General features: G+C 37.4%; 4 protein-coding genes across 4 annotated transcripts; 3 read left to right on the top strand and 1 right to left on the bottom strand.

Annotated features, from left to right (window-relative positions):
- Positions 1–489: 489 nt before the first annotated feature.
- LOC103320816 (vacuolar cation/proton exchanger 3-like) lies at positions 490–3,967 on the bottom strand. The gene is made up of 11 exons (XM_008222544.2): positions 3,599–3,967; positions 3,415–3,482; positions 3,270–3,298; positions 2,976–3,172; positions 2,686–2,898; positions 1,772–1,891; positions 1,530–1,646; positions 1,385–1,438; positions 1,171–1,287; positions 990–1,080; positions 490–880 (listed from the first exon to the last, which is right to left on the bottom strand). Exons 1-11 carry the CDS (start codon positions 3,899–3,901, stop codon positions 816–818), a joined length of 1,374 nt encoding a protein of 457 aa, XP_008220766.2. The 5' UTR covers positions 3,902–3,967; the 3' UTR covers positions 490–815.
- A 3,264-nt stretch (positions 3,968–7,231) lies between these two features.
- Positions 7,232–8,897, top strand: LOC103320823 (HSP20-like chaperones superfamily protein). Its single transcript, XM_008222556.3, has 5 exons — positions 7,232–7,391; positions 7,474–7,622; positions 7,716–7,764; positions 7,876–8,018; positions 8,595–8,897. The coding sequence occupies exons 1-5, from the start codon at positions 7,343–7,345 to the stop codon at positions 8,679–8,681; spliced, it is 477 nt and encodes a 158-aa protein (XP_008220778.1). The 5' UTR covers positions 7,232–7,342; the 3' UTR covers positions 8,682–8,897.
- A 1,835-nt stretch (positions 8,898–10,732) lies between these two features.
- Positions 10,733–13,356, top strand: MIK (pfkB-like carbohydrate kinase family protein). The gene is made up of 2 exons (XM_008222568.3): positions 10,733–11,861; positions 12,783–13,356. The coding sequence occupies exons 1-2, from the start codon at positions 11,004–11,006 to the stop codon at positions 13,077–13,079; spliced, it is 1,155 nt and encodes a 384-aa protein (XP_008220790.1). The 5' UTR covers positions 10,733–11,003; the 3' UTR covers positions 13,080–13,356.
- Positions 13,357–14,679: 1,323 nt separating this feature from the next.
- On the top strand, positions 14,680–20,306 carry LOC103320841 (smr (Small MutS Related) domain-containing protein). The gene is made up of 11 exons (XM_008222579.3): positions 14,680–15,613; positions 15,849–15,874; positions 16,139–16,255; positions 17,074–17,159; positions 17,853–18,082; positions 18,299–18,375; positions 18,449–18,505; positions 19,089–19,156; positions 19,237–19,343; positions 19,442–19,512; positions 19,815–20,306. The coding sequence occupies exons 1-11, from the start codon at positions 15,037–15,039 to the stop codon at positions 19,935–19,937; spliced, it is 1,539 nt and encodes a 512-aa protein (XP_008220801.1). The 5' UTR covers positions 14,680–15,036; the 3' UTR covers positions 19,938–20,306.
- The last annotated feature ends 206 nt before the right edge of the window (positions 20,307–20,512 follow it).

Below are 20,512 nucleotides of genomic sequence, written 5' to 3'. Positions count from 1 at the left end.
CAAGGTGTTTCCTAAGGCCCTACTGTCTTTTCGAAGCATTCTTAGGGCTTGATCTTCGAAACTCAAGCTCAATGGGCAATTTCTTCTATTTTGCTCTTTACGGCAGCCCAGGTCCGTTTGTAGCTGCTGGAAGAAAAAAGCCTCTATAGGGCCAAATAGCCCAAACTAATCTAAATTAAGTGTGGTGGCTAATAAGTCAATAAGCCAATAAGTTAAGGAGGAGGCCAATTAGCCTACACCAAGCTATGTACTATTCTCCTCCAATGTAATACAATTACTTTATTTCAACTATTGTCTATTGTCCTAAATCCCTTCATCACTTAAAACCAACAAGTGGTATCAAAGCAACACACATCACACCTCCTAAATTCCAACAAAAAAGAAGTAATGTGAATAATTTCCTCACATATATATGTTGCAATGGTAAATTATATAGTGACAGTTTGTCAAACCTGTGACATTTCATAGCATTTATTTAAAAAGGCAAAGTTGAACTCCAATCTAGAGTTGTTTATTTCCATGATATTATTGCCACCAAAAGAAGACATAGCTGCATTTCCCTCTGCTTCACCCACATATTTGCTTAAATATCAAATACATGTTTTCTAGTCACAGGGAGAAAAGTCAAATATTGAATATAAAAACACTTGCCAATTTGCCACCAGTTTAACCAAAATGAAGCAAACATCTTCAGAGGGGAACTTCCATTCATTTCCAAGAGTCCTTGCTTCTTGAGAAGAACACACCCCATCTCAACTCTTAACCAAAATGGATGCTTAACAGATCTCAACTTTTATTTTGGGATGCCAAGCTAATCAAGCAACCAAGACTCCTGAGGATGGTTCAAGTACAGTTCCCAAATTGCCCACAGTTGTTTCATCTGTCATCAAAATCCATAATGTCCTTAATTAGTTATAACATAATTAATCACAAGCTTAATGTTGGTTCTTCTTAATTGGTACCTTTATAAATTTAGGGTAGATACTTACTCATGGGAATTTTGTCAACAAAAAAGCAAGCAGCAATAATAATGTAGCACAGGAAAAGAATGACCCCTTTCAGATAATGTGACGTTCCATCCTGGACAATAACAGAAGAAGGTATTTTTCTCAGCTAAAAAAACAAAAAACAAAAAGTAGTGAAAACAAAGGGGGTGGATTAGGAGAAAACCTGCAATGTGAAGGCTGTGATAATTATAGTGAAAGCAAGAGAACCAGTTTCAAGGAGATTGAAATCAAGATCCATTTGGACACCCATTATCCAGGCAACAATCACACTTACAGGGACCTGAAAAAAGAAGAAGATAGGCAATTGGGTTTTCTTGCAAGAGAATTTAAAGCAAATATTTTCTCTGTTATGTGACTTGGTATACTCTAAATCTTACCACAAACATGGAAATTTGAGATGCAGAACCTAAAGCAACACCCAAAGATATGTCCTGCATAAAAATCAGAGATAGGACAATCAGATTTCAGACCAATGTAATATCTAAAAGGGAAATTAGAGTGATTTTTGTTGCTGTAACATACCAACTTGTTCTTGAGAGCAAAGATGATTGATCCAGCATGTTCTGCAGCATTCCCCACAATTGGTAGCAAAATAATGCTGATGAAGGTCACAGAAATGCCCCAAGAATTTGATGCAGCCTAATTGAGGCAAAATGTATATAATTTAGGTACTAATTGATGCAATAATTTATGCTTCAAAAGTCACCATCAAGGAATTTTAAACAAAAATTAGTATATAATGATCAGGCCTATCTAATATATACCTCAATTGTTCCCACAACATACTCAGACAACAGAGCTATGATAATTGTCATACCAACCAGCCAACTGAATGCACTCCAAAATCCTATCACTGGTTTTTCTTCTTCTTCATCTTCATCTCCCTGTTCATTGGCATTGAAACAAGCTAATCACTAGCCAATATTATAAATTGTGACTTTTACATTATTTATAAAAACTAGTTTTATGTCCCAAAAAGATTGGTCTATGGACTGGTGCCTTGTACCAGAAGGAACTCATATATATTACGTACATATATGCTAGTATGTGAAAGCTACGGAAACAGACGAAATATATGGAATATGCTTTCATAATCTTCTCTTAATTTTAATTCTAGTTTTCTCGTATGGGTTAGGACCATAATATTGTGGAAGTCACATTATGCAAGTGAGGATGATTGATAATTTTTGGAGTGAAATGGTCATAGATTAATTTGCTCATCACCATAATCGGTCATGTCGTTGAATGAGTTTGATTTAGTCTATGAGCAATGCTAGACATACCCACATTTGCATACCACTTCTATAGAGCCCACCAATACAATGGGATCCACCTATATTAGAAATGTGGTATACAATGTGATATATAAATTTGGTATGACTAGCATTCACCACACGGATTCCAAAAATCAAATTCATCTAATAACAAATAATGTGGCAGTGAGCAAGTTAATTTATTCTCTTCATACGCCCTCGCTCTAACATTTACCTTAACACCGTTCACATGGTAAGATGATTGTGAGAGGAAAGCGTACACCTTGTCCAACTGAAGACCTTTTTTTTTTGTTTGTTTTGTTTAAGGAATGGATATTAATAATGATGGATTTTATTGTTAACTCATATAGACTTAATTTGTTTTTTACATTATGGATTAAACATGCTACTAAGATCACTACTACCTCTTGTGATTCAAAAAACTGGCGGTGGGTTTTCAACTGGAAGAAGATGTAGGCAACATATGCTATAAGCATAAAAATGCTGCTTATTCTAGACAACTGGAGAGTGTTGGTGGCAAAGGGATTGTTCAGCCCCGACGCATATCTGAACAACAGTGGCAGCATGTGGCAAAGCAACCCCAGCAGCAGCAGGAGTGAATTCACATCAGCCTGTTTCTGTTTCAATTCAAGCCGAACAAAATTTAATTACAGCAAATTAATAAAATAAATAAATAAATTTATTTTTTGCTTACTCTATCATATCTTTGTTCTTTTTTCAGGTTGGCCAAACCCCCGCAGAGGAGAGAGCTCCCAAGCACAAGGAGGAGGTTGGAGAGAATGGAACCCAACAGAGAGTACTTCACCACGTCGATTTTGTTTTGGCGAAGAGCAAATAATGCTATTATCATCTCTGTTGCATTGCCACATGTTGCATTAAGAAGGCCTCCAACTGTAAATTTAAATCAAAATCATCATTATTCACAAAAATATTGTCATTATAAATAATTAAACATTCTAATTAATTTATAATTAACTGAGATTGTTACCTGTTGGACCAGTGAAGTAAGCAATTTGTCTGAGTTATTTTTTGGGTACATACAAAATAGGAAATAACAATGTTAGAAAAAGTTTGTATATATATATATATATATATGGTAAATAATAATTAATTAGAAGAAGAAAAAAACTTACTCAGTGAGGAAACTGACACGTTCAGCAAGTGGGGTGAGTCCAAGCAAGCTCAAAGCGAAAATCCAAGGCTACATTTTGCACAAGAACAATCAAATTAAGGAAAATGATCATTAATTTACACACACAAAATAAATAAATCATAAGAAAAATAAGGGAATATCAAAATAGTTTGCTTGAGACTTACTCTTCCAAAGTGATAAAAATCAGCCGCAATTGCAAGGGGAATGGCAGGGAAGAGCAAAGCAAGCTTGGTGCCAAGAACCACCTCTTGCAAATTGTTGAGCAAACTTCTGAGCATTTGGAAGCGAACATTGGAAACAAGTATCGGGTCGGACTTCTTGCGGACCATGGAGGCTGCCATGTTTTGAGGTGGTGTTCTTGATCCATTAATATTATTAGCCCACTGCTCCTTGTGATTATTGTCTAATAATCCCTTATAATTATCACTAATGATCCCATTCTCTATGTTGTTCTGTGATTCTTCCATGGTAGCTACAGACTCTCTCTTTCAGTTTCTTGACTATCTCTCTCTCTTTCTCTCTGTGAATAAAAAATGGGTCGTGGATATAAATAACATAAGTAGGCATGGCAACTTCCTGGAATTTTCTCACGTTTGTTTCTATATTCTTGCATGGATACCACGTACTCAATCAGCAGGTGGAGTTACACGCCGCGTTGCCGGATGGCGACAAAAAACACGCACGTATTCATCCACAATTGGTTGGCAAAAATGAAAATGTGGATGAATATGTGCATTTCAAAAGGGTCTTAATTTACAAATAAGATATCTCAAGTTCGAATTTCCAAGATATTATTTGTGTGTGTGTGTAAGAGAAATTCTCATCCCTCTAATTCAGACTTTCCTTTGTACTAACAAAAATTAAAATGAAAATGTTTTAATATTTTTTTAAGGAAAAAAAGGTTGAACCTGACAAATAAAATAAAACGAGATTTGACACCGTTCAATTTTGTATTACATTTGGGATTTTCGCATTAGTCCTGTGGGTTACATACATGTGAATGCAACTCAAAAGCAATTTAGGAGAGGCCCAAAACGTGGGCAAAAGTATCAGTTACAAAAGTATCACTATATATGAAGGTCCAATAAATAAATAAAAATTATATATGAAGAAACTTATAGCTCAAGTAATTAAAAGTAATTATTCAAAATTTTATTATCTCTCTTAATATCGCTTGTATACTCGAAATGCTATAAAAATTTAAGCTGACACAAATTACATATGAAAAGAGTAAACATAGGATGGATGCCATTATTTATTAGATGAAGGTTTTATGTTTGAACTTCCTAATTTCAATAGATGACTACTATAAGTGGAGGTGGCGGTCCTACGTTTTGAAAGCCTTAGACAAAAATCTTAAATAGGGCCTTTTACTCTATATGTATATGTGTGATTTTTTTCCAGTAAGTTAAAAAAATATTATATAAACTCAAATTCACAATTATAACATTAAAAAAGAAAATCAATATGTGTACACAACAACTTTATAAAATGCATTAAAACATCACTTAAATATCACTCATGTTGCATTTTTCGATTCAAAAGTATCAATTAATTTTACATAATCAAGTTTTTTCTACTATATCTTTTTCAATTTTCTAATTGATTCAACTAAGTTAATTGATTTTTTTTTTTTATAGCACAAGCGATAGTCTAAACTAGAGGGGAAATTTTTTCTCACACACACACAACAAAGATGCTATGGGAGTTCAAACTTGAGACCTCTTGTATGCAGGTCAAGGCCCTTTTTCCACTGGGTTAGACCTCGTTGGTTAATTGATTTAAGCTGCTATAAGTTTAAAAAATAATTGGATCTTTATTGAGTTTCCTCTTTTTAATTTTAAATTTAGTAATTGAACAAGTTTTTCTTCTTCTTTTTTTACAATAAGTGGGCCTTTATTGAGTTTCCTCTTTTTAATTTTGAATTAAATAATTAGGTAAGTTTTTTATATTTACAATAATTGGTTTGGGCCTAACATAATATTTATATAATATAGTATTTATAAATAATATAGGTATGTATATATATACTATTATTCAAATTGAGGCCCTCCCAATTTGAGGGCCTTAAACGACCGTCCTACCTACCTGCTTGTGCCGAGGGCCTCCAGGAGAGGTAATCAAAAGGTTATTAGACTTTAATTCTGAAGAAAATTATATACAAATTTATAAATAAACCCAATCCTAGACATGTATTTATAAAAAAACCCAAACACTATTTAAACATAGAAACACACCCAAAATCAACCACAAAGTCAACTTTTTGGGTGTGTTTATAAATGGGTTTTGAGTGTGTGTAATGATGGGTTTTGGGTGTGTTTATAAAGTGTTTTGGGTGTTGGGTTTTTTTATAATTTCAACCTCCATTTTGGGTGTTTTAGTGAAACTCCCAAAATTATATTTGTGTATATATTTCTTTGGAGCTGATTTGTAGTAAAAGTGATAAATAGCAGCAGATTGATGTGGAAACATGCATGAATTTTATCGACACTTGGAGAGTACTGCATGCAAAGCTCTCTACTCTATCCTTTACCCTTTACCCGCCACACTTGCCAGCGGCAGTGCCAGTGACTCGATGACAAAATATATTTATTTAATAATATTATGTCCAATTGTCTCTTTTGGGTTTTGCATCTCCACTCAGTTTGTGTCATTGGTTAAGCTAGCTGCTAGCTTCTACCTGCATCTTTCCGTGTGCTTCAATGGAAGCAAGCAAGCAAGCAAGCAATAACGTACTAGTCCAATGAGAGAGAGAGGCTAAAAGGAAGCAGCAGTATGTACATATGTGATGTACCCAGAGAGTCCGAACTTTCGTGGAATTTTCAAGCCTTTTCCTCTAAAGGAATCAAACGGTTGTCATTATTTCTTTTAAGTTTGATCAAACCAAAAAAAGAAGAAGAAAAAACCCATAAACTGATTGGTCAGATACTCTTGGCCAAAAGAAAATACTGGACGAAGTTTCCTCAAAGACATAGACTCTCTCGTTTTTACACTCCAAAATGGAACTGGCTTGGCTAACCCATGCAAAATCAAATTAGTACTCATATCATGAAAAGCAACCCTAATGGGTCACTTTTGTACGTATTTTAGTGGTGCCATGCCATGCATATTACGGCACAATTGATCATAAACTACAAACCTGTCGCTATATACGCATTATTTATCTCATTTATGTCATTATTGTGTATTTTTTTTAATAAAATTAATGCAGAGGTGAATTCGAGCTTGGAACATCCTCCAACATTAGGAAGAAAAGTATCACTAAACCAATTTGCTAGTTGATTATGCTTTTTTTTTTCTTCCTTTTTCCATTTGATTCATGTCTTTTTTACCTTACATGTCTAATGTTCGTAGAACTCGACCATCCTTACAAGGTTTTCCAAATGGTTATTTTTTCCTTATACATCAGACATTGGAGTCAAAAAGGCTTATTCTACAAACTTTAGGTGGCTCAGTAGTAGCAAGATGAGCAGGAAGCAAGTTCTAAACTCGAAACTCCCAATGTCTTATGTAAACAAAATACCTGAATTTGCTTAATACATGTGCATTCACAATTTCATTAAATAAATGGTGGATATGGTGGGCATTCACAATTTCAATGTAGGTGGTGGATATGATCGTATGAGAGGTGTTGATGTTTGAGGAAGGCCCAAGTTCCACAATCATAAACAGAAGGGGAAAGAATATGTAAACTGTGGCAACAATGGAAATGCCGAAATTTGTTGTACAAAAAAAATGATTCACAAAAGTTAATGGGCAATAAACATAAAAATTCATAAATGTTAGGGTCAGTTTTAAGAATATCCAAATTTCGCATTAGAAGCTTCAAGAAACGAAGACAAAGAGGAAGACAAGCGCGCGAACAGAGGTCCCAAATCGCAGAGCGTAAGCAAACCCTAGCGACCCAAATGGCCGAGAAATTGGCTCCAGAGAAGCGCCACAGCTTCGTTCACAATGGTAAATCTCTTTCCTTTCATGGATTTTGCTTTTCATTTTGGTTTGCAGTGACTGAAATTTGTGTGCGGATTGAAATTCTTAGGTCAGAAGGTGTTTGAATGGGACCAAACCCTAGAGGAGGTGAACATGTACATAAATCTGCCCCCAAATGTTCCTTCAAAGCAATTTTTTTGCAAAATCCAGTCGAAGCACGTCGAAGTCGGCATTAAAGGCAATCCTCCCTACCTCAATGTAAGTAATTCAGTTCCATTTGATTTATTTCCTCGAAAAATGAAGTTTTTGATAGGTGGTTTAAACGGTGCCTTTCGTATGCGGATTGTACAGCATGATCTTACTAGCCCAGTTAAGACAGACTGTTCTTTCTGGACACTAGGTAATTGGTGTTAGTTTTCTTTTTCCCCTTATATTCTCTGTTTTTTTTAAAAAAAAATTTCTTCATAAATTTGAATTATGCTGATATTTTTTTAAATAAATATTTTGGTAGAGGATGATATAATGCACATTACACTGCAAAAGAGGGACAAAGGGCAGACATGGGCTTCACCTATAGTGGGGGAGGGTCAGCTAGATCCTTACTCCACTGACCTTGAGCAGAAGCGCCTCATGCTTCAGAGATTTCAAGAAGAGGTGAGTTAGATGCATCTTATTCTCGTTGTATGGAACTATGTTTTAGTGTTCGAATTGATGAACTGAATGTGAAGCTAGCTGATTATCTTACTGTTACTAATGATTAACATATAGTGCTTGCTAAGTGCAACTAATATTGTTAGGTGGTTTTACTAGGATTTCTTTAATTAACATGTGGCGATTTTATCGTTAATTGTGCCCAAGATTCCGCATATATTTCATTTTACTTGTCAGGAAGAGATGAGAACGTTTTTCGCATGATTTTCCCTATATACAGTTGTAGTCTTGTCTAACTAGAGGTTCAAAATTAGCCTTCTGATTTTCTATCAATATGAAATGTTGATGCAGGATCTTAAAGGGTATGTTGTTTACATTAGATGTAATTATTTGTTCCTGACATCTTCCATTTGGTTGTTGCTTTTGGCCTACAAATTAGTTTTATTCTAGTTATCTTAAACAGAAAAGGGCTCTTTTATGGAAATGAATTTGTACAGATCAAATGAACCTTAACCAAAGTTGCCCTTATATGACTTTCCAGGTAACATAGTTTGTGATTATTTTTTTGGTCCTGTGCAGAACCCTGGTTTTGACTTTTCACAAGCGCAGTTCAATGGAGGCTGCCCTGATCCGAGGACCTTTCTGGGTGGCATCCGCTCTGATTGATGAGCTTGGTATGCTGCATTAGTTGCCTGCATTAGCCTGGTATAGCATCCTGACCAACATCTAGTAAATAAGACAATTTGATTAGCTGGCCAAGTAGGCTTCATGCAATCTCTGTACGAACTTCAATACTACTTACGGTCTGTTGTTTCTTGTTTATAACTGTAAAGTAACCAACCTAGATTTTATGCAATTCATCTTCCAGTGTCTGCTTCCCCACTTTACTGCAATGACACTGCCAAATCCTTCTCTTTTTATGTTATAAATGCAATTAAAAGAGGTAAAGCAGTTTGCGAATATCTAGTATCCCATACTTGGAAGGAGTTAAGAGTTTGCATTCTTTCAGCAGACATGTTTTATCATATGGTAAATGCCCCATCCTGCTCTGTTGTGAAAATTTTAAATTAGCAACATGAGAATGTTGGGCATTGAATCAAATATATGTTTAGATTTGATATGGAAGGTTCGAAAATAAAGATGAAATTGCCAGGGTTGGAAAGCCCGTACCTTTTAGTTTTAAAAAGTGACCAAAGGAGAAGAAGAAAAACACCATCTTCTTGGAAAAACTCTCTGAAGTTAAAGAGTGGCCCGAGAAGGATGTGCTCCACTTTTTTCTTTTCCTTTTATTGTTTAATGTGGGTCTCAAATGGTTTACTTTAGAGTCAGAGGTAGCGTTTGGAGTTCGAATAAGAATCGTATTCTAAAGTAGTGCAATTTGTGACACACTAGGCCATTTCAGAGGGTTGTAAGTGATCTGGAATCACATTCCCAGCCATGATAGCTATTAGCCAATTGTGTAAGCTTGTAGAACAGCAGCAAATACCTGATGGATGTTCTGTTATGATTACCGCTTTATGCTCTGCTTGGTTAGCACTTTAGTACATGTATTTTTTGAATATTTTCCGGGAGCTCCTATGAAGGGAGGAGTTCTTCCATGAGGTGGTCCTAAAGTGGTGAGCTCGTGTATTAGGACTGTGATACTTAAATTTGGCCTGTTAATAACGGCTGTCCTAGCAGGGTCTCAATGGTGTTCTTGCTCGAACCCAAGTAAAATTCTGCTCGATTATTGAGCTGGTCTTCTATGCTCAATATCTTGCACAAATGACTGATTTCCGTGATTTGAGGAACACCGATGTCATGTTAGCTAAAGACTCTTTGGTGCCAAAGTTAGAATAAGTTATGTATAGTGATACTCTTTGATGCCAAAGTTAGAATAAGTAATGAATAGTGATTGTAGAGTCGCGATATAAGTGACCTTGAGAATGAGGTTGTACTTTTGGATTGTTACAAAGACTTTTCTCTTCTTGTTTTGACACTCAGTAGAGCTTTTAGGCATTGTTTAGTGGCTTGGCGTGAACGGAATTGGAATCATGTCTAAATCAGTCTTTATGAGTCTCATCCTTGTAAAGCATAATATATTGATGTGTCGTTCAATTTAGTAAACTAAATCCCAAGACAATGCTTTACTCCTTACCTGAAAGGAGGCATTCTTACATGTCAAATTGTGATTAGCAGGAAAGTAGGAGTTCCTACTTCCTGAGGAGGCAAGTATTTTCCTAAATCCCAGAATTTATAAGTTTGCCAAAAGGAGACCAGGGCAGTACTCCAATCTATTTGAAATGGGATGTCTTATGGTTCTTCTTGAAGTGCTTGTGTTGTGGGACGTTTGCGTCGTTGGGCCTAGTAGATTGAGTCCTTCTTTGTGCCATTGGGCTTTATAATGTCAAGCTTGGACCCAAAAAGAGAATTTAATCTAAGATGACAGTAATGATTTTTAATATCTAATGAGAAGAAGAAATTATTAAGTATTCTGACCCAAAAGAGAAGAAGAAATTATTAAGTATTCTGACCCAAAAGAGAAGAAGAAATTATTAAGTATAACTTTTGGATAAACAAATCATAGTGGCAATTCCCGATGGTCCCAATTCCGCAAATCAAAGTAAGCAAAGGACGGAGGAGAGGCCATCACCGACAACAGTCAGCTTCCTCCCCCAACCGATTGATCTCTCCATCCATGCACACTATAAATATGCTTCAATTCCTCCCCATCTTTCCCTCTCTCTCATATCATCTCTATATTCTGGTGCGCATTGCGCGTCTTCTTCCTAGCGACACCTGCACGTACAATTTGCCAACCCAAACCCGACTTTGTCTTCATTCTGCGCCCATCGTCATCTCTTAAATATCTCTTTCTCTCTCTCTCTCTCTCTCTCCCCTCATTTCTTCAATGGCGCCTCTCAAACCCTAACTTTCTTTCTTCTTCTTCTTCTTTCTCACCCATGATCCTGAAATCACACAATCGAATCCCAACCCACCAAACCCCACATGGTTCGAGACCGAAACCAACCCAATTCCACTCACCGAGTGCTAGTCTCCGGCAACTATTGCCACGACGTTCTCATCAAGGACGGCGTCGTTTTGGCCGAGACTCTCGGCGGGGCAGCCTCTTTCATCTCCAACGTCTTCGATGGCCTCTCCGTTCCCTACAATCTGGTCTCCAAAGTCGGCTCCGACTTCGCTTACTCGGTTCCTCGTGACCCCATTGTTGTACCCAATTGCAAAACCACTCTGTTCCACGCGCATTTCGATTCCGGCGTCGACGGCGACGGCCGCCAGGACCGGGTTCTGAAACGGGTCAGCTCCTGCGACCCGATTAAGCCCTCGGATCTCCCCGAATCCAGGTTTGATTTCGGAATGGCGGTCGGGGTCGGAGGAGAGGTCACGGTCGAGACGATGGAGAAGCTGCTTGAGATTTGCAACACTGTGTTTGTGGACATCCAGGCTCTGATCCGAGCTTTCGATGGCGTCGATGGGACTGTGAAGCATGTGGCTTTGAAAGAGAGTGGTTTCTTCCACCTATTGCCGCGAATTGGGTTCTTAAAGGCGTCGGCGGAAGAGGCCTTGTTCATGGAGGTTGAGGAGGTGAGGAAGCTCTGCTGTGTTGTTGTGACGAACGGGAGGCGTGGGTGCAGAGTGTATTGGAGAGATGGGGAAGTGGAAGTTGGGCCGTTTCCGACGAACCAGGTTGATCCGACGGGTGCCGGAGACAGTTTCTTAGGTGGGTTTGTTGCTGGTCTTGTTAATGGGTTAACTGTGCCTGATGCTGCATTGCTTGGGAACTTGTTTGGGTCATTGACTGTTGGGCAAATTGGACTGCCCAAGTTCGATTTCAGATTGCTACAGGTTTGTCTCATTTGTCCTTACAAATAATCTCTCGCTGATTGCTTTAGTTTTATTTAGTTGATGTATGACTGCTTAGCTTTGATGCCGCTACTATCGTCTCGAAAGTTTGGTATAGGTGAAATCTTATATGCGATTTATGATTATGGTACTAATGGTATTTTGACATGATAGAATTGATAAATTTTGCTCTGAAATATGGAGTTGATAATAATTTCTGAAAACAAGGCATCACCCTGTGTGCAATTTGGATATCCAACTTGGTGCACTGGGGAGTGTTGAGTTATATGTAGATGAGAGGTGTTGATCACATGTTCAGGTATGGATAATGGGTAGAAGTTCTTCAAGTAGCTCCGAACATTGTAGTTTACTAACAGTTGTAGTTGATGGATGGAGATCCATAGGTTGTATTGTGCAGTATGCAACACTTAACCTTGCATGTCGTAATTCTGTTGGAGATGTGACTGGATGTTCTTTAGTGTGTCATGAAATATTTTGCTCTGGTAAACGAGATGCTACTTCTCATAATAGTCATGAGGTATAAAGTTCTTCTGGACAAGTCCTACAGGGAAGATGTATGGGGAGTTTTTTTCATAAGCACTTCAAAACATTTACAGTATTTTACATGCCATACTAACTTCTTTGTTCTGCTATTGGCAATTTTGTACAAGCTGAAAATTTGCGAACATTGTTGCAGTGCAATGGTTATTGTGAAACATGAGAATAAGGGCATCACTAAATAGAGTGACTATGATTAAGTAAGAAGGGCACAAGGCTCATTATGTGGTTCTATTTGTGCTCAAATTTATTCTGTTTTGGATTTTCATCTCCTTTATGTAACTATTAACTGATTGTTTTCTAGTGAACTGAGAATGTTCTCTTTTAGAAATATCTCATTGTTTGCGCTCTCCTTTAATCTTCCAGAGAGCTCGGGAAGAGGTGCAGAGAAGAAAAATGCAGTGTGTTAACTGTTGTGAAAGAAAAGATGACAAGTTTAGGTTTGTGAACGCAGCAGGACATGAACAATTTCATGCATCTCTGGGAGTGGCTAAGCAGACAACAAAATACCTTGCTCATGAACCTCAATGGGATCTGCCAATTTCTCCTCCCAAATCCACAGAGCAGGTTGTCCTCTGTCAATACACAACACAGCCTAAATCCTTAACTGGCTGTGTCTACGAGGAGGCAATTAAAACAGTCGACGTTGAAAGTAAACCGTGAATCTTGACAGTGTGGCAGGCAAATCTCCCCATCCATATCTTATGGTGTATCAAATAATGTGTAATGTAGAAATCTATTTGCATGGGGTAGGCTGCGATTGCAACATTTCTGATCCCAGATGCTTGTATCTTTACACTCTTTAGATCAATGTAGAACAGTAAAAATGAAAAATGCTTTCACTGAAAGAGAGAAGTTTTCACTGTTCATAAAAGACAAGAAAAAATGTGCTCAATTTATCCTTCTGGTTGCAATAACAATGGTTTCTGCATGTTTTTCCTTGGCAAGTGTCTCTTTTATAAGACGGAAAGGCTATAATGAGGGCTTAAAGTGAGGAGGTTATTTGAGGAGGTCAAATCTCACAATCAACAAATGTAAAGAAATCATGGGACTTAAATATTTTAAATGTTTTGACGGTTGGATCGGTCTTCTCACTTTAACTCCTCATTGTAGAAGTTCCCCTTATAAGATCGAAGATTCGAATGTGTTAATTGATGAGAGGGACAAATTCAGGCTTAGTAAGGGCATGGTTTGTTCAAGTCCGACCCAGTTTTGTATTAGCATAGTTCGGTACCTGCTCGGACCATTTTGGGCTGGGTTGGGATGAGAGTTCTGGCCCATTAAGCTGTGCCGAGTTTTGTTTTTTTGGGGTGGGGGGGGGGTGTGTTTCTGGCTATTTTGCTGCACCATTTTGGGCGGGGATGAGAGTTCCGGTCCATCAAGCTGTGCCGAGTTGGGGGTTTGGCCATTTTGCGGCATGAGCCCATCCTATTAAAAAGTTTTTTATATTTTATATTTAAAAAATTAAAATTAAAAAACAAACTACCCATAGCAACCAAAACTACCCCTATTAAACTTGTGATTAAAATTAGAGTAATGCTACACTTACCACATTTTTATCTCACATTTCTATACCACATGATGTGGCATGTCCATATTATATGTCATATCAATTAAATCAATGAAGTGTAAACTACCCCTATTAAACTTGTGATTAAAATTAGAGTAATGCTACACTTACCACATTTTTATCTCACATTTCTATACCACATGATGTGGCATGTCCATATTATATGTCATATCAATTAAATCAATGAAGTGTATTTTAATTAAGACAATTGGACAAGCAAATACTGGAATAAATCATAAAAGAAAAGAAAATATTAAATAATTTTAATTGACGTGGCTGTCCACCTCAACTACTACATAAGATGGTATAGGAATGTGGTAAGAGTAGCATTATTCTTAAAATTAGGGATGTGAACGTCTCTGTCTTCCTAATTTAAATTTTGGTCAATAGGGGATCAAAATTGTCATTAGCTCAACGGTCGCTTTGTTTTTCTGTACACTCCCAATTTAATTAACTCGACCGTTTATTTCCGTCAACGGTGCCACGTGTATTGGCTGCTGTGTCACGAGATAGTATTATTTTGCTATTTACGATAAATAATACAATGATATGTGAAAAACTTATTCTACGTGCCATTGCATTATCAGCCAATATAAGAAAAGTGATATCCCGTCGCATGGCAACAGTTGGTGTTAGGAATGGGGCCCCATATCCCATAAAATGGCTGAGTCCAATCCTTTCCCCTTTTTACTTACTTAGCTTCAGAATTCCAAAAGGTCGTCGCCCAAAAAACAAAACAAAAATGAATCCCTGTCAACCATTCGCCAACCATCACCACCACCACCTTCTCCTCCTGTTATTTTCAGAAATCCTCAAATTAGCCAAGCTCCTTTCTCTAATTCTCCATCTGTGCCCCCTCTCTGCCTCTCCAATTTAGGGTTTCTGATCCGATCCTCCCCCGGTGCACCGACCTATCTCAGAAACCCTAATCCTCTCGGAAAGAAAATCATCCCTGATCGTATTCTATTCTCACGCTAGGGTTTTATTCATCATTATAACTATCATTTCCAATTCTCTTGGTTACGTCAAACCCTAGCTATATCTGCAGCGATGAAGCACACGAAGAGGAGAAGGAAGAAGAAGAGCTCGGTAGATCCGAAGCCAGTCGCCAAAGAAGACGAAGGCCAGAAAGTGATCCGCGCGCTTACACAGGACTTCTCCTCGGTTTCACTCGACGACGCCGTTTCTGCGTATCGCGAAGCCAACGGTGACTCGAACAAAGCCGCAGAGATTTTGGAGCGAGCTGTGGCTGAAAGCTCCGAAGAGCCGTTCACGAGTTCCACAACGAGTGGCGTTTCTGGATCGGATGCGGGTTCGAGTTGGGGCTCGAGCTCGGGTTCGGGTTCGTCAGAAGGGTTCGAGTCAGGCTGTATTCAGAATTTGGTGAGCGAGAAGGGTTTTAGGGGTAAGCAGAAGAGGGTTGTGGCGGCCGCGGGAACGGTATCAACTTTTTTGGGTAAAGATTACGTGAGCTCGAATCCTAGGAGAGGTTCATGGTCGACGATGACGAAGCTGAAGGGTTTTGGTAATGGAGTTCCTGCTGGGGAAGAAGATGCCGAGCAGTTCCTTTGCTCTATGCTTGGAGATGAGTCTGAGCTAAGCTTGGCTGTTGTTAGAGATGTCCTCTGTGAGTAGCCACTAATTTTTTATTTTATTTCCGAGCTAAGTTATTCAAATTGTAGTATGTGTAGTATTGTATAAACTATGATTTACATACTAACTGAAGTGAAGCACTGTAGAATTTTTTTTACTGTTTATTTATATTTTTAAGGTCTTTTGTTCTGTAAGTTTGAGTTGAGTTGAGTCGAGTAGAATAGGATATGTTGTATGCTGTTGCATGACCTGAAAGTTTGTTTTTGCAGGTCAGTGTGGGTATGATGTTGAAAAGGTACTAAGAGCATTGTGAGTCGGAGCTTATCATTTTTTTTTCCCTCTCTTCTAAGGGCTTGCATATGTCGGTTTGAAGATGAGTTAGTTGTGGCTAGCGTGTATAGAGTTTGTATCATGTTTCACTGAGTGCTTAAGATATTTATGGAACATTCGCCAGGGGTCATGAGCATTATGGAAATTTTGTTTGAGCTAAAAGAAAATTCCTATTTGAACCTACTGGGTTTTCGGTTATAATCTAATGACCATTTATATGCTTCTCCAGGCCTTGGATGCATTACTTGATGTATCTTCTTCCTCGTTTGAACAGTCCAGTAGTAGTTCTAACAGTAGTTTGATTTTTAAAGAAGATGGTAGATATCGCATCGATCAGTCTGATACTGTAAGTACTATATTTTGTGCTCTTTATTTTGTGTCAAGGCATTGTTGTTAAACATAATAGTATAAACTTGTCGGGGTTGTGCTTTTGGTTATTTTTCGTTCAATAGTATTGTGTCACTTTATTATTTTGAACATTATTTTTTGATAGTTGATATGCAAGTTTAACTTCACAAGTTTCTGGTGGCACTCATATTTGTTATGGTGTGAGTCTGTAGGTTTGTGCTTCTGGTGGTTTGTGTTTTGTTGATATGACTGCCTTTAGTTTCTTACTATTCAGGACCATCTAGAGGCTTTCTTGTCATTGTCTTTTTGCTAAGATATTTTTTCTTATCAGTCCCTCACCAGAAGTTACTTTTGTATTTACCCTATGTTAGAATAAAGACTCCTCTGTTCACATCTTGACAAGTAGGGGACTGAGTTTGTGGAGGGTTTGGGTTGGTTGAACTCATGTCAGATATACATAACTAACATAGTGTTATTTAGATGTCTGTACATCATCTGATTGTGAATTTGCAGCAAACATCCCCCACCCCTTTTCTTGTTCTTTCTTAATTTAGTAGGATGTAGTTGATACATTTTCCAGAGTGTTGTCTTACTGAAATTGAGATGTTTATGCTGTCTTCTGTAAGAGCCTAGTGAGTGGCTTTGCTGTAAGGCTTATGAAGGATAACGATTGATAGTTTAGTTTATTTAACTTTTTTGTGAATTATTTTTATACATATGTTGGCCGCAAATTTTTTTACATATACTTTTCGTTTTAAAATTTCATAATAGTTGGTTTTGTGCCTTGTCTATATTGATTATGGAATTTTGTGACAGCCGACGGATAGGGCATCTGATTGCACTTCTCATTCATCTGAAAGCGAGCTCCAGGATAATATATGGTATTCCGGATATAGTTGCCGGTAAATTATTCTAATTCGACGCTTCTGTTTTCCATTTTTCTTTTCTTTCTTTTCTTAACCCAATGAAATCCTTGATCATTTCATTTTGAGTATACAGTATAGTTATAGTGATAATCTTTTTATTTGCTCTCTCTCTCTCTCTCTCTCTCTCTCTCTCTCTCTCTCTCTCTCTATCTCTCTTCCCTTTTTCTCTTTTGGCATGGCATCTATTAGATGTTGTGTGGCAGTGTAGGATTTTGATGGTTAGGAGCACTCCTTTTTATGCCACTTAGCCATCTTGCATCAAGGATGTACATTGTAAATTTATGTTAAAACTTGCTTGAAGAGCCTATGCATTTGGATAGCATATGATGTTAGTTTTTTATGAGGGGAACCTTTTGTAAAGCAGCTTAAGTCATTGGAGTTTTAGTCCTTTCATTTTTTCACTCTTGGGGTAATTCCAGGAGATACCATTGATATTTGTCTCAAACCATACATATACATATTTTTCTCTCTGGATTCATTCAGTTTGTGCCACTTATGGTAGTAAGTATTTCATATGCCATTTATATGCTATTATGCAGATTAGGCAAATATGTCATGGCATAAAGCTTGTTTAGGTCCCTTTATTTGAGGCTAAATGTCATTCTCGCTGTGAGAATGTTAGAAGTGTAGAGCCTGGTCTCACAAGCAAAGTTGCTTTGTTCGTTTTAGGAATTATGCAAAGGTTCTTGCTAGTTCTGAAGCTCAATCACCCGTCAGCCCAAGAAGTACTCCAGCAGAACTCCCTCAAAAGGTGTTGGAATCTTTGTTTAACATCTCCAAGAGTCCTGAATATGAACCAACAGCCATGAATTGGAAGAATGTTGTAAATAAGTTACAATCATTGGCACCCGGGTTTGATGTTTGCACTTCTAGCTCTGCAGCACAGAAGGACACCTTTGGTATTGAACTTTGATTTCCTGATGTTTCCTTTGAAATTGCATCTTCTCTTGTACGAAGGACTTGTTTCCTCTTAGATTAGTGATTAATTTCCTCATAATTAAGGTTTCATTTTTTTAATGCTTCTTTTGTTTACTTTTTAATGAATGGTTATTTACCCAAGTGTAGCAGTGTAGTTGCATTTATTCTTATGTTTTTCTGTTTCCTTTTTCATTTAGTTAAAGGAGACGAGTATCATGCATTCAGAGGAACTGCAAAGGAGCACTGGGATTCAGTGAGGTCGCATTATCAGAAAGTAAGATGGTTTTAGCACCTTACTTTTATTGGTTATTTTAGTAACTTACTGACAAGAGCGCATTTATCTACAGGCTGCAACGGCATATTCAAAAGGATCACGGGAATACGCAGGTTACCTCGCTGACCAGGTATGTACTTCTTTAAGAGCATAATATTGCAAGTTTGTTGTTTGGGAGGTGTGCTTTCATTGGATCGTTTTATAATGATGTAAGGTTGTTGTTTGGGTGGCATGCTTCATTGGATTGTTTTATAATGATGTAAGGTTATTGTTTGGGAGGTGTGCTTTCACTGGATTGTTTTATAATGATGTACTTTGAGGCATGCATGTCATTTTTTGTCAATGATGGAGGAGTGGTTGGCACAATGTGTTAGATAGATGTTTGGACTTCCTATTGAAATTATTAGTAAATATTTGACAATAGCTGAAGTGTGCTGTTTGCGCTTTCGTTGGTTTTTTCCCCTAGCAATTTCCTTATATGAGGTCTAGTAGGCTGCTCAATGGTCTAGGATAAAATCATTATACAAACTTAATGATTTAACAGTCAACCACCTAGTCTAAGTCCCTTGGATGCCCACTCTATTTGTCAGTTTAAGTTTGTTTGTATTTTCTAGAGGGCGAAGCCTCATGGAAAGCTGTTGTCGTTCTTTTGTTTTCTTGTTTTTGTATCAAGTTGAGATATTTACCTGACCTCTTATCTTGCATTTGGCCAGGGGAAGGTACAGACAAAGTTGGCACGAGAGGCTGATGAAAGGGCAAGCCAGGATATCTTTAAAGCTAGGTTGGCATGATATATTCGTTGCCTTTTTCAACTCTTACCTTTTTCTTTGTAGACAAACTACTTAATGTTATAATATGCAGAAACAAGGGCATAGAAAATGTGATAACAATTGATTTGCATGGACAACACGTCAAACAAGCAATGAAGCTTTTAAAAATCCATCTCCTATTCGGAACATATGCACAATGTAAGTGTTTTCTACCCCACTTTCTCATTTTAAAACAAATTTGCTCTGATAAATTGTTAGGTATTGTGAGCTTAATTACTTTTCTATGTCTGGTCCAGCGGTTCAATTCCTCAGGGTCATCACAGGGTGTGGGTCACATGGTGTTGGAAAGTCAAAGCTGAAGCAATCGGTATGGGTTTAGCTGCTCCATTGCATTAAATTTGTTGGAAAATCAGGCCTTGACGGTTTTAAAATGCATATAAAAATGATCAAACTGGTGCCTTTGTTAATTTATGTGCAAATAAAATGTTCTTTTAACTCATGATGGTGCCATATTTGTATGTGCTAGTGAATTTCACCTTTCCATCTTTTAATTTTTTTTAGCAAAAAAGAATGTATGTTTTTTTCATTGAATTTTTTTAATCTTCAGCTTTATAGGGACAATCTTCGTACGTATACATGATACATTACCTAAATGTTTGCCTTGCACAGGTCATCAAACTTATTGAGAATGAAGGTATAAAATGGAGTGAAGAGAATCAGGGAACAGTATTAATCAAGCTAGGTGCACAGAAAGAGTTCAGCTTTCTAGATTCGGAGAGTGATCCTGAGTAACCCTCTTTAACATAGTTACTGAGTATGATCCCTCTGCCGGAACGAGCGAATTAAACTGTAACGAAGACTAGTTTATGTAAAACCATCCACAGGTTGTGTTTCGGGTCATTGTTTGTTGTCACAGCTGTTAGGGATAGTGTAGTGAATGTAATGTTGAAGGTCGATCAGGTTTCTCAGATGTTGATATTCATCATTTTACATACCACCATAGGTGTCTAAATTATTTATTTGAAAAAGTCCAGCTTAGCTCAAGTTGCTCCTTGTACTTACCGTGTGGGCATGTATATAACTTGAGAAAAAAACTGTAATTTAACTTAGTTGTCATTGACCTGATACACTCCATCAAATACATACATATCCCTTGTTTCATACGGTTTCGTGTTTTTAATTTTGTTTTTTGTTGTATTTTTTTTTATTTTTAATTCATTGGAGAGAGTAGAGAGATAAGGAGAATTAAAACTAAAAATTATCTGTTATTTTTTTCTTTTAGCAGCAAGAAACTGAAATTATCTATAATCTGACTGTTTCGTTTTTGGTTTTCTGTTGTGGCTAACTTAACTAGGCTTGTGTCAGCC

The sequence above is a fragment of the Prunus mume genome, linkage group LG1 (assembly GCF_029339155.1).
Source record: "Prunus mume cultivar Tortuosa linkage group LG1, ASM2933915v1, whole genome shotgun sequence".
NCBI classification, from domain to species: domain Eukaryota; kingdom Viridiplantae; phylum Streptophyta; class Magnoliopsida; order Rosales; family Rosaceae; genus Prunus; species Prunus mume.
This window is presented reverse-complemented; position numbering and strand designations above follow the sequence as displayed.